Source organism: Pogona vitticeps, chromosome 1 (assembly GCF_051106095.1).
Source record: "Pogona vitticeps strain Pit_001003342236 chromosome 1, PviZW2.1, whole genome shotgun sequence".
Taxonomy (NCBI): Eukaryota; Metazoa; Chordata; class Lepidosauria; order Squamata; family Agamidae; genus Pogona; species Pogona vitticeps.
The window spans coordinates 209,010,735-209,024,262 of NC_135783.1; the positions used below are offsets into that span (position 1 = coordinate 209,010,735).

Sequence of the window (13,528 nt, forward strand, 5' to 3'; positions counted from 1 at the left end):
AGAGACACTAATCCCCAAATAGCAGTGTGAGGTCTCCCACCAGCACAGTCCACAATCTGCTCCTGAAAATACACATTAACGACAATGAATTGAAATTTGAATCCTTTAGAAACACACTCATAGAACTGTCATTTCTTACATGGTTTTACTGTTTCAGGGGACATTCATCACATTAAGGAAGAACTGTTTTTTGAGTCTCATGAAGCCATATTATGGCCAGGATGTAGTAGGCTTGTTCTGCTAACCACAGTGCTTCCAGCAGTGGAACCAGGGTGTGTTTGGAATACGTAATCGGGGCCTTTTGCAAGCAAATCATGTACCCTACCACTACTCTGAGTTACGGTCCCTCAACCATGATATGAACATCAGATTTATTCTGAGCAGGGGAAAATGCTTTCGCGGACTACTCCTCCCAGAATTCCCCCAATCAGAATGGCAATGGCTAGAGATTTTAATCCAAAAAATGTATTTTCCAGGTTGTGAAACACATACACAGACAAACACTCAATACATGTAGTTCAACAGATGATTTGCTGCTTCCCAAATTTGTTGAATTATTTTGAAAACACCCTTTTAATTTCAAAAACTTTCCTAGTGCACATATTTCCCAAACACACTGTAACTGAAACATCACATGCCCAGTTTTGCTGTTGAGTCATAAAACCCACAAACTCTTCACGTATGCAGATCTGCGTTACAATCTACATGGACGAGGACGACACAGCTAAAGCCCCTTTGCAGCCACCCACAGTTCATTTCAGGGCTGAGAACGCCTTTAAAAATCTGTTTCCACTTCCATGGAAAATCCTTTGAAATTTGGCATGATTTATACAAGTACACCAAAAAAATCTGTCTGAGGTTTGGCCTCCATCTGAGAAAGCTGACACTGCTTTTGCAAACGGCTTTCGGAGAGCCAGTGACCAACATCCAGAAGAGCAAAGGAGGACTAGCTTGAAGTCTTTTAGGAAACGCCTGGAAGAATGAAGGTCAGTAAGTAAGGGGGGGGCAGAATCCATCTGAAAATGGTTGGATCTGTTGTGTCAGAAAATATCCGACACAGAAGCATGCTATTTCTTTAAAAAAAGTAACAAAATGTTTCTAAACATTCCTCAAGGAGATGGCTGCTATTGGCACTCTCCAACTCCTGCTGAAATATTATAGTTCTGTGCTGGAAGGAGGAGGAGGGGCATGAAATCCATGGAAAGCTGTAAGATTTTCTGCTTTAGGAATGCATCAAATTGTAACTGGTTTCTGCTTTGCAGATCCAGATGAAAATCCTAATTGGAGCAACCGCCTGTCTTCTGCTGTCTTTGTTAGTTATGTGTATCGTATTAATTCCTTCCAAAGGTAAGATAATATTGGAAAAACCATAAACAATGCTTATCAGATTGCCTTTATGCAAGTTGTGTTCTTTCTGGTGGAAATCAGAATATGAGTTATTTCAAACTAGCTTACACCCAGCCGTTTTGCTCCCCCGAAGCTACAGCTGCTGAAGAAGTTTTTATTATCAGAACTTGCTGACTATTTTTGTCGGCATTTCTCTGCGTTTGATAAGGTGGAACAACCCGCCAGGCTTCTGCTGGTGGACCACATTGCCATTGATGCTGAAGGCCAGGAATGATAGAGGCTATACCTTCAGCCATCTGGAGAGTGCCTGGTTGGGAAAAGCTGAAGGAAAAAATAACAACCACAAAAGCTCTTTTGAGTGGCTGTATCACAAGGCCTATTCTACTAATCTCAGTGCCTTTTAAAATTTTAAACACTGAGGGAGTAGGAGCTGGGATCTTTGGTATGCAAAACATAGTCTTCTCTACCACTGGTCTCTGGCAGAGCTTAGAAGCCATACTGACTGGGACCTTCTGGAACAGGTAGTCCTCCTATCCAAAAATTATTCCAAGTCTTGCTTTATATGCTGTCTTGTATTTTCCACAAAGCCTGTCTGTCTGTTGAAAATATGAGAATATTTTAATGAGTTCCGTGACTAATGTTGAGCTTAAGAGTGGAAGGTTAGTAATCTTGAGACTTTCTACCAGTAGTAACCAGTTTCCAATGTTTAATCCACATATCTTTAGATGAAGCTTGACTGACCATCACCAGTAAGCCCTAGAATTCTCATTTCCTGTGGCAGCTTTTCTCAACATCCATACCATAGGAAAAGCACGGCTTTTTCTGGGCATGGACAAAATATGTTTTGCCTTGCAAGTGTGAAACTGCCATCCTTGGGGCATCCAGGATAGGAAAAAAGAAGCTAAGGGGGAAAGAGGAGGGCAAAAAGTGCCAACGCAAATTTAGACTCCTTTTTTTTTCACATTAAGCCAGTTGGAAAATTGCCTTTGGATTGACCTTTTACGCGCTACACTAGTGCTGAGTTCTTTAGCTAATTTCCTTACAGCTCTAGTGAACATTCTTTGACATCCCATCATCGTGGCCAGTTTAGACCAGCAGCAGCAGTGCAAGGTTCTTTGGTTCCTTGCGATATAGATTTGAGATTATTTAATGCTCTTCACAGGCTAATAGTGGAATTATATGAACAAATGGCTCATGTAAAAGATAGATGGTTAGATAGATGACTAATGTATGTATGCTATGGTCGTCAGAACCACCGTTGATGTAAGTTGTAAAACCATGAAAGAACAGCCAAACAACCATGTTGTGATTTTTGCTGACATAATGTAAGTAGTGTAACTTTTTGATGGTTACTCATTCAGATTAAAAAGTTAGAGTGGACATTATCTGTTATTGTTTTTTTAAGTCATGTGACTCAGTGCACAGCAGATAATATCTGTGCTGATTTTCTAACTTGAGACAATTTGATCCCAGAAGTGGGTATAACTAATAGGATTTTGTCACACTGAACTTGATAAACATAATTTACAGTTTTTATATTGTATTCTTATAGAGCTGCTGAAGTTTGTATTTAATATTATATCTACACACAACATTCTCAAATAATTTGATTTTGTTCCCAAACATGCTACTCACAGAGGATATTGTACGTCTGGATGTTTTATAGAAACAAGGAATTAACAAGGGTATTTTTTCCTGCAGTAAGTAAAGTACAAATGAGAATTTTGTGTGTACAAAAATAACATCTTTATTAATGAACTGTGGTGTAAGCCTTTTCTTCTTGATGTTGAAGGCTCCCAATTGCTGCTGCAAAGGAAATGATATTATCCACAAACATTTATTTTCAGCAGTTATTGCCAACTCAGTATTTGCTTTGATAGTAATCGTGTCTAGAATGCCCTTTGGTTTTATTTATCTTGACAGCTTGCTTCTGCATTAGCGCTGTGGAGAAGTAGTGTCAACAGTGGAAGTGACATGTTTTTTCTACAGTAACTAATAGTTACTTGGCCAAAACCCCAAGCATTACCATTAAAAAAAGTAAAATACAATCTAGAAGGCTGTTAAAGTAAACACAGTGAAATGTTTCCTATGTGGTCTAGAGAGGAAAGAAGTGTTCAGATAAGGAAGTCACATAGGAGCAAATGTCTTCAAATGCAGTGATCAGATAAGAGTGATCTGAGCCAGCCCCACCATTAGGCAGAGCCTGGCAGCTGCTACTGTGGGATACAGTGGCAAGGTGTTGAGCGACAGAGCTGAAGGGGCCACAGAGCCCATCTTGCACCCTCTAAGCCAGTGGTCCCCAAACTTGGGCCTCCAGATGTTCTTGGACTTCAGCCCCCAGAAATCCTGGCCAGCAGAGTTGGTGGTGAAGGCTTCTGGGAGGCCCAAGGTTGGAGACCATTGCTCTAAGCTACCCTACTTGCCGCTCATCACAGTGGAAAAGAGATTCAGTTTCCATTTAAGTTCACATCTAGTGATGGGATTTTGAGGGTGAAAAAAACTCTCAGTCCCACAATTCAGATGGAAACCCCACCAGGGCAAATGATGGGATTGAGAACCCTCAAATCAGCAGGAGACTGAGCAGCCCACTCACCTCCATCCCATTCCTGTGCCACTTCTTCAGACTGTTAGATAAGTGTCCCACTACACTGTGGGAGTCGTGAGGATTCACGGTGACGTGCAGAGAGGCATAAGGGAATGAGTTGCAACGGAGGCTATTCATTGGAAGTCATTTCCCTCATGCAATTTAGGGAGTCACTGGGAATCCTCATGAGTCTCACATTACAGTGGGATGGAAGTGGCATAAAGCTGAGGGGCTGCTCTGCCTCCTGCAACTTTGAGGGATCCCAGTCCCATAATTCAGTTTGGGCGGTGGGGGGGTTCTAAGTGTTCTTTAATTCTAAAAATACCATCCCTTTTGGCTTCTATAAGGAGAACTATATACTGTATAAGGATCTGCCTTGTTCTGTGCCTTAGGCAGCAAAATGTCTTAAATAGGATCTGAGGGTGTTGAATTACTGCTTGCGTATGACCAAGACAGTCCACAAATCCTTGAAAGTGGTCAATAGTAGATTCAAGATAGGCAAACAAAGCACTTCTCCATACAACACATAATAAAACTTAGGGAGGTTTAAAAGCTGAGTTGCTGATTGCTGGCTTAAATCTTGGGGCAGGGAAAGTGTGGCCCTCCAGATGTTGCTAGCTTGGAGGTGCTATCATCTTTCATCATTGGCTGCACTAGTTAGGGTTGACAGGAGTGGTCGTGTAGCAGCATCTGGAGGCGCTGCAAGTTCCCTACCCTGCTGTTTAGAATTAGATTCTGTGTGGGCAAAAAGGTGGGCCGATGGCAGTGCCTGTGTTGGAGCCTCACATTTAGCTGGTTGGTATATGGAAATGGAGCCTGTGATCAAGAGATCAGAAAAAGATTGGCACTTGGAAGGTGAGCCATGAAGGAACCAGAGAAGAACTGAGCTTTAGATCAAATTAAGTCTGAATTATCACTAGAAGGTAAATAGACCAAAGTGAGGCTCTTAGGGTTAAATCAATTGATAAAGATAGTCTAACATGAGAAACTGACAGCAGACCCTCAGAAGTTGGTGCCTCAGGAAGCAAAGCCTTTGTATACCTCCACATGACCAACCACAAAACAAAGCGGGGTGATTTGTAAGCCCTGAAGGTGAGAACGCTCATGTTAGGACAGTTAGATGACTTTTACTACTAAAGGAATCCAGTAGTAAATGATGTGTTAGCTGTACCATATAGTCTAACCTTCAGAGCCTTTAATAGCCTAAGAATCAGAAAGCAAATATTCTGATACATTATTGTAAATCTGACATCTTTAAGTTTCAGCAAACCATCCTAGTGAGCCATATGGCAAAACATTAGTTGGTAAACCGGTGACTATGAATCCTGGCCTGAATCCTGTATGCATTTTAGGCATTTTGATATTCATTCATTCATTCATTCATTCATTCATTCATTCATTCATTCATTCATTCATTCATTCATTCAACTACTATGCCATCCATCTGGCTGCCGAGGCCACTTTGGGTGGTTCACAACATGGTAAAACAACAAATAACACTTTAAATAAATTCATAAAACATAATGACAACACAAAAATCCCAAATGCAAAAACAGCTGATAACTTTGTAGAGCACTAAAAAAATAATCATACAATAAACAGGCTTTTGTGGATTAAATACCACTTCATCAGGATTGAACCAGTGTGAAGAACTTAACAAAAATTTCAAATGTCACCTTAATACCTTGTTTCAGAAAAAGAGAAATGGAAATTTGCTTCTTAGAATCTGTTTTCTCAGAAGCATCTTAATGCTCTTAATAAACAACTGTTCTGTATTATCAGTCTGGCTAGGCTCATGTTAAACATATGCCTCATTTTTGTGTCAGCTGATTTCTCAACTAACTTCACCTTAGGGGTTACTTTCTGATGAATCAGCTAAAAAACCACAAATGGGTGGTTTTATAAAAGTTCTAGTTTTTTTTTTTTTTTTTTGTGAAAATGATAGAACCAAACACTTTGTTTTTGAGTTACTTTAGTATATATACACATAATCATTAATAATTACCGGTAGGTCACAGTACCTTCGGGATACAGGGCTTTAGATTTCAGAACTGTTTATTAGGCATATCTTATCTGTGCACAAATGGAAGTTTTTTTCTATATTGCTCATTTGCTAAGACTATAATCTTATGCATACTTAGGAACGAATCACTTTGAACTCAGCATTAGGCTTTCCATTGGGCCGTGCACAAAATTACTACATCATTAAATACAAGTAGAACTGAAATAATCTGGGTGTTTCAGGACATCTATCAAAACAGAAGCTGACATATTTCATTTAGGAGTGGACAACCTTTTTTCTGCTCATCATTCCTCCAGGGATATTCTGTCGGGGCTACATGCTGGTAGTAAACAAGGCTGAAGTAAGTGGTGGAAGGAATCAGAGCCAAAACAAACCAAGTTGATGACTTTCGCCTCTTTTCCCTCTACCATCCTGTTCTCTCTCCTTTTTCTCATTGTGCCCCCCCCCCCGCCTCTCCTCACCAAGCCGGCTGCTAGATAAGGACATGAATGCTAAAACAGAGGCCCAAACTTGGTGCTTTCAGTGGGCTTTTGAAAGCAGGCTTTTGTAACATGAGGCTGGGGGCCACAAGCTGTAGCTTACCCACCCCTGCTCTAGGTAGTAAGGGTGCAAAACAAAATGCCTGATCAATTGAAGAAGGTTCTGTCTTTTTTGTAAAATTAGAAATTATCGCACAAGGACATTCACCACCTCCTTCTGTAGCTTTAGTAGGACTGAAGTCTTCAGAAATTTCAGATTCTTGGTCAATGCAAACATCATATTGACAGGATACCTTGGTAGGCCAGCCAAATACACAAGAAGGGTACAGAGCCACACAAAAATGCACAAGGATTGGGGAACATTTATCTTTATTAGTTCAGGTGTTGAGTGAGCAGCACAGAGGAGGAAGGGTTTATAACTTCTCAGTCGTTGGTGACCCTGTGGGGTATCTGTTGTGAAAACTAGCACCAATGAATCGCCTGATGAGACGCAGTCCTTTGTGTGGCACATACCTCCTCCATTATGTCCTGGAATAACAGGAAAAGGAGTTTCCCTCATCAACCCCCCCCACAGCTGTTTATTTTGAAAATCTCACCTGATGAAGGGTAAGTAGTCTCAAAACCTACATTTTATGTGCTTCACACTTTTTGTAACTTTTCGGTTGGTCATCTCTATATGGAATCTGAATTTATTTCTTTTGTGCTAATGTGGTTATTAAGAATTAAAAGAAGTAAAAGAAAGGTATCCTGCTAATTAGCAGTGCTTGTTCTGTGCATTGACATTAACACTCGTTTCCTCTTTTTCTTAAGTTCAGCACAAAGGAAATAATCCTCGGCCTTTAACGTTAGAAGAGTATCTGGATGGAGATTTTAAGTACAAAACATTTTCTCCCTACTGGGTTTCAGGTAAGTGACAATATCATTATCAAATATGAGATGCTATGCCTGCATCTTAGAATGTTTTTACCTGCAAAGCCTGTTTTGATTTCTGTGTAGTGTTGTCTTGCTTCTTTCGCGAGAATATTTTTTTAAAAAGGAAGTGGTCACTCTGGCCTGTCATTTCCTGCTTGCTTATTTATTTATTTATTTATTTATTTATTTATTTATTTATTTATTTATTTATTTATTTATTTATTTATTTATTTATTTATTTATTTACCCCGCCCCTCTAGACAACATCTACTCGGGGCGGCTTACAAAAATTAAAACACATTAAAACAATGTAGAAAATAACTAGCATAATGCAATTATTGCTTCTATACAAAGTCTTAAAAAATCTAAAACAGTCCTTAGAAGGGCTAAGTTTCGTATATAAGGGCAAATCACCTAACCTAAAAGTGTAAGGGAAGGTTACGTTGTGGGGCCAAACAATTTCCAGGGTTTGTAAAAGTGTGACCGGCCCCTACCCAGGCTTGTCACTTTTTAAAATAATTTTCCTTTGAAGGGCTTGACTCCAGCCATTAACCATACTAGACCAAGTGGTTAAAGAATGAAAATTGATATTCTCTTTATTACAAAGTAACAACTTCTAGGGGCTCACCTAGATAGGCTGTCCACCTGCACCCCCACCCCCGGCCAATCACCTGGTTTCCCCCGTTGCCATGTAGATCAGCCAAGATTCTGTCACATAGGGACAAGAGTATTAGTGGGTATGTGTGGTGCTCCAATATCTGGGGGGAAAGAAAAAAATGGCCCCCTGAACCTCTGGAATTTGCTCCATTGGTTCTATGTTAGCCTTGAAAATAAATCTGTAGTGGGGCTCATCCACACAGAGGTGTTGTCTCTGTTTGCTCTGGGGTTGTTCTAGGTGTTCTGGGTTTATGTTTTTGGGGTCCCCCAAGATCTGAATAGATAATTCCAGTATTTACATCCACACATGGAAAGAGTATTTGTATGTACAGGGATGCTTCGAGTTGTCCTGGTACTGCCTACTCACCCACATCCAGAATGGCTTTCTTCAGATCTCTCTCCGATCATAGATTGCTTTGACTGTTTTCTACCTTTGACTGTTTTCTACCCTCCATTCTCCACCAACTTCACACTCTCCTCATTTCCCTCCTTATTTCACACATCCAAAGGTCATGGAGCGGTGGGGGAAAAAACCACTCATAAGGAAATGTAATCCAATGACACCCACATCGTGCACAGATCCACATGGGCAAAATCATGCATTAGAGCAAAGAGCAAAGCAGAAGAAAAACACTCCGTGCCCTGTGCGGTGTAGAAATAATGGAAAACAAGGTCTTTTGTCCTTCTTTGACCCCCCCCCCCCACGGATGCTAGTTTCACCCTGCTTTGTGTGGACAATGTCATGCGGTACTGGTATCAACAAATGCTCAGTGTGGACAGGTTCAAAGTTGTTAGGTTGCAGAGTAACAATCTAGGGCTCAGGAAACCTGGTTTCTGCTCAGCCATGGAAACCCTTTGAGTTGGGAAGAAAACTGATAAAACCACTCTTTAAATATGTCACATACCTTGAAAGCTCTATTAGAGTCACTGTGCTTCTGATGTGGTGGCATGTAGCATCCATCACACAGCAATATAATTGCACGCGAGACAAGCCCCCCCTCCCCCCGGTGGTTTAAAACCAGCACTTTTAAAAACTGCATTAGGGCATTCGTTGCCAGCCAGGCACTGCCAGGAGGCTTGCCCGCTACTGACTGTGCCAGGGTTGGGGCAGCAGAAGCCTCAGCCACTTCGCAAGCAAGAACATCACCACCACCTGGCCAGCATTGGGGAGGCTTCTCAGCTGGGCAGTGACACAGTTCTTGCTTCCGTGTGTGTGTGTGTGTGGACAGGTCCAGCAGCACATCAAGCAGGTGAGGACTCTCAGCTGGTGCCCCGAGCCTGGTGCTGTCACTGGCCAGGAAATCTCCCAGCCCTGGCTGGGGGAGGGGGGGATAGAATATGCATCTTGCTTTCGATGCAAAAAAAAGGCATTAAAACAGGATGTATGTTGCAATCAGGTTTGTGCCTGCTTGCAGATAACCTCGTAGAATTTATTTATTTAACTTTACTTTACTTTTATTGAACTCATACCCCGCCCCTCTAGACAAAGTCTACTCGGGGCGGCTTACATGAGTAATAAAATACAGTACAATAATATAACATACATAATAATAAAAACCTACTAACTAATACATATATACATTATCAAGATGGGAATAGCTAAGAAGCAAAAATCAGTTAATTGACTGGAGGGAAGGCCTGCCTAAAGAGCCAAGTTTTAAATGGCTTTTAAAAATGCCTAGCGAGGAGCCAGACTGATTTCCGTTGGGAGGGTATTCCATAACCGAGGGGCCACTGCCAAGAAGGCCTGGTTTCTTGTTCTTTCCTTCCGGGCCTCTCTCGGCGTAAGGCCCCTCAGCCGTCCCTGCTGGCTTTGTCAAGTGATTCGGGTAGAACTAGGTGGGAGAAGGCGATCTTGCAGGTACCGAGGTCCCAAACCATTTAGGGCTTTATACATCATCATCAGAACTTTGAAATCAATGTGGAAATGAATAGGCAACCAGTGCAAAGCAGCCAATGTGGGGGAGATATGCTGATATATTCTCACCCCAGTAAGAAGCCTGGCTGCTGCATTTTGCACCATTTGTAGTTTCCGCCACGTAGAGTGCATTACAGTGGTCTAACCTCGAGATTACGAGCGCATGGACAAGAGTAGTGAGGGCCCCCCCATCAAGATACGGTCGCAGCTGGGCAATCCGCCATAGGTGAAAATAGGCGGAATGGGCCCAGGATGCTACCTGGGTTTCCATGGTAAGCGCCAGGTCCAGATGTACCCCCAAGCTGCGAACCTTGCTCTTTGCGGTGAGGGTCGACCCCCCCAAAAGAAATGGAGTCACCCAAACCGCTGATGGAAGGACCGCCCACCCTCAAGACCTCTGTCTTGTTTAAATATTTAAAATATTTTAACCCACCTGCCTCCTTATAAAGGACCCAAGGCAGCTTACATAATTAAAACGCTGGCTCTACGGCTTGGAAAACGGGGATGAGTCAGACACGACTGGACTTAATGTCAAGGGACTGGGATATAGAAAGGTAATGAGCTACCTTAATCTACTTACTTGAAATTCCTATTTTCTTGTGTGTTTGCTCTGTATTGCTCCTGTCTCAATTTATTTAATTATTTGCTTCAAAGCCTTTTTGACTGTTTCTGCAACTGTTGAGACTTTCTAATTTTTTTCTGCTGTTTTTGACATTTTCACTGTCTTTAATATGAGACAGTGGTTAAACTGCAGTACTACAGCCAAACCTCTGTTCATGACCCACGTTCAATCCCAGGTAGCCGTCTAAAGGTTCACTCAGCCTTCCATCCTTCTGAGGTCGGTATATAGAGTACCAAGCTTGCTGTGGTGGGGTGAATGAGTAACCTGAATAATTAAATTGTAAACCATCCAGAGAATGCTTTAAGAGCTATAGGGCTGTATATAAACAGTACTTTTTTGTTTTTAAAAAACATATACAATTTCTCCATACAATTGTTTGACTTTTTGAATAAAGATGGTTTGTGGTAGTTAAACCCAGACCTTCCCTTTACCATCTACCAGGAGCCTGTATGTTTTGTGGGTGTAATGGCATTTCTACCTTGTATTGTTGGCATGAGAGTCATAGCACTTAGCCTTGTGGAATTTGGGGAACTCCTTAACCATTGCTTTAATATCGCATGCAAGCAAAGCGGTGCTCAAGGTGTTGCAACAAAGGATTTCACCTTATATGAAGCAAGAAATGCATGATGTCCAAGCTGGGTTCTGAAAAAGAGGAGGCACTTGAGATCATATTGCAAATATCTGCTGACTACTGGAACGCTCAAAAGAATTTCAGAAAAAGATCAGCCTGTGCTTTGTAGACTACAGCAAAGCTTTTAACTGAGTGGATCATGAGAAGCTATAGATAGTTCAGAAAGAAATGGGTGCGCCTCAGCACTTGATTGTCCTGATGCTTGTGGCACTGATCATGAACTGTTAATAGCCGACATTAGAGTAAAGCTGAAAAAGAACACTAGAACAAGGAAGCTAGCTAACAGTGCCAAGAGACACTGGCAAATGAGGGAATGCAGTAATAGGTTACAGTTGCCCAGTGCAATCAACAACTGCTCGTTTTTGCCTGGGTTGAATGGTAAAATGGGTAAAATGGGTTAAATGGCTGTTAACTGAGGCCAAACCAACTATGTTATTGTGCTGGGAAAGATTTTTCAAGGCCGTAAAACACCCTCTCTAAGTTAATTAAGTGAGAAACTGAGGCTGTCCTACTTTGGGCACATAATGAGAAGGTAAGATTCTCTGGGGAAGACCAAAGATCAGATGGGTTGACTCCATCAAGGAAGCCAGAGGTGTAGGTTTGCAAGAACTGAGCAGGGCTGTTGAGAATAGGACATTTTGGAGTTCCCTCATTCATCGGGTCGCCAGAGGTCGGAGGCAACTTGATGGCACATAACAACAACAGTTAAAACTGTATGTTTTTTCTTCTTCTTAAGGAAATGAGTATCTTCATCAGTCTGAGGAAGATGATATAATTCTTTACAATGTTCAGTATGGACAGTCAACGACTCTCCTGACTAACAGCACGCTTGTATGTATCACCACAACTTTCAAATAACAAATGAATTGATTAAAGTGAAGATTATACTTTGGATTCCAACTGGATTCTTCATCTTTCAGAAAAAAGTGAATGCCACAAACTATGCACTGTCAGGGGACCAGAAATTTATGCTGTTGGAAAGCAATTACTCAAAGGTAAAACATTTATTTCTTACAGGGATCAATGAAATGCCCACAAGGGACTTCTGAGATTTGTCTTCTAATCACAACCCTTCCCAACAAACCTATCCTATGTGGAAAAATATTCCCCCAGTGAAGCTTCCGTGCAAAGAACCTTCCCTGCCAAAACTATCCTTTTCAAGGACGAACCTACAGATGAACACTAGATATTTCCCTTTATATGAGGAGCACACACATGTGAACTAAGCATTTTTGTGAGGAGGGAGGATAGCACACACACAAACACACACACACATACACACACACCATTGCAGTTCTTCAAAGTAGTTTACAGGTAATGTCAAAACCTGACTGCCCCATCTCCAGTTAATAAGAATTCCATTGTGCTCAACAGTAACAGTGAAAGTAGCTTTTTCACCAAGCTGCAGTTGCAAGAAGAAATGTAGTTTGTCTCCAGAATTCACACATTTGCAGGACTTCTGGGGTGTCTTCAGAGAAATAAAGGGTGCATGAAACAAGGACCAAATCTGATGGGCTGAACAGTGTGCATCTAAACAAATGCACACAAACAGGCTGGTCAGAGGACAGAAATATACACACTGCAGGGGATGTATAAATAAATGCTACCATTGTTAGCAGCTCAGGAAGGAAGAATTTCCAAAAGCTTCTCCATGGTGGCCATGTTATGATACTTGATGCTAAGAGAGGGTCACTGGGGAGGGACCAGGGTGTTGGAAAAGAAGTATAAGAGAAAAAAATAATTAAGCCACTAAAATTGTATCTCTAATGGATATTTTTTTCAGCTTTGGAGGTACTCTTACACAGCATCCTATCACATCTATGATCTTACAAACGGGTAAGGTTGAAGCATTTTCCTAATTTTGTCTAGCAGCTCTGTTCTTTAGGCTCCTTGAAGATGTCAAATTTTCCTTTAGAGAAAAAAATGGATAGATTATCAAATGGTAACCTCTCCAGTCATATTCCCAATCTGGTTTTTTAATAGTTGGGTTTTGGTTTGGAATGCTCTGGGTATAGTAGTAATTAATATCATGATGGTATGGTATTGAGGATATCACACCTGTCGCCTAAGATGAGACTGCATAAAGCTAAGCTCAAAGAATCCTGAGTGGGGTGTTCCATGGGGTTATTGTCCCTGGTAACCAGAAAGTCCCAGGGCATTTGCAAGCTCTTGCCCTATGACACCATTGCTCCTCATACACTCAATCATATTTCATTTTCCATGCTTGTTTCTCCCATCACTGCTGCTTCATGTTTTTGGTTCGTGCCTCCTGCCTTAATTTCCATACCATCCTATCCTAACTTTTCTCTACACTGTTTGAATTCCAATAATATGTAATTTTGTTGAAGTGAATGA

At 41.4% G+C, this 13,528-nt stretch overlaps 1 protein-coding gene across 3 annotated transcripts in view; it reads left to right on the forward strand.

The window, feature by feature from the left end:
- Positions 1-666: 666 nt before the first annotated feature.
- FAP (fibroblast activation protein alpha) overlaps positions 667-13,528 on the forward strand; it is a 61,605-nt gene continuing 48,743 nt past the window's right edge. For all 3 annotated transcript variants that reach the window (XR_013545888.1, XM_020798376.3, XM_078394783.1), the window contains exons 1-6: positions 667-986; positions 1,263-1,347; positions 7,244-7,339; positions 11,910-12,004; positions 12,094-12,168; positions 12,957-13,009. Coding sequence is in view for 2 of the 3 variants with exons in the window: in XM_020798376.3 (XP_020654035.3) it covers positions 981-986; positions 1,263-1,347; positions 7,244-7,339; positions 11,910-12,004; positions 12,094-12,168; positions 12,957-13,009 (410 nt within the window). In the remaining variant the exon portion in view is untranslated. The remainder of the gene's footprint in view (positions 987-1,262; positions 1,348-7,243; positions 7,340-11,909; positions 12,005-12,093; positions 12,169-12,956; positions 13,010-13,528) is intronic.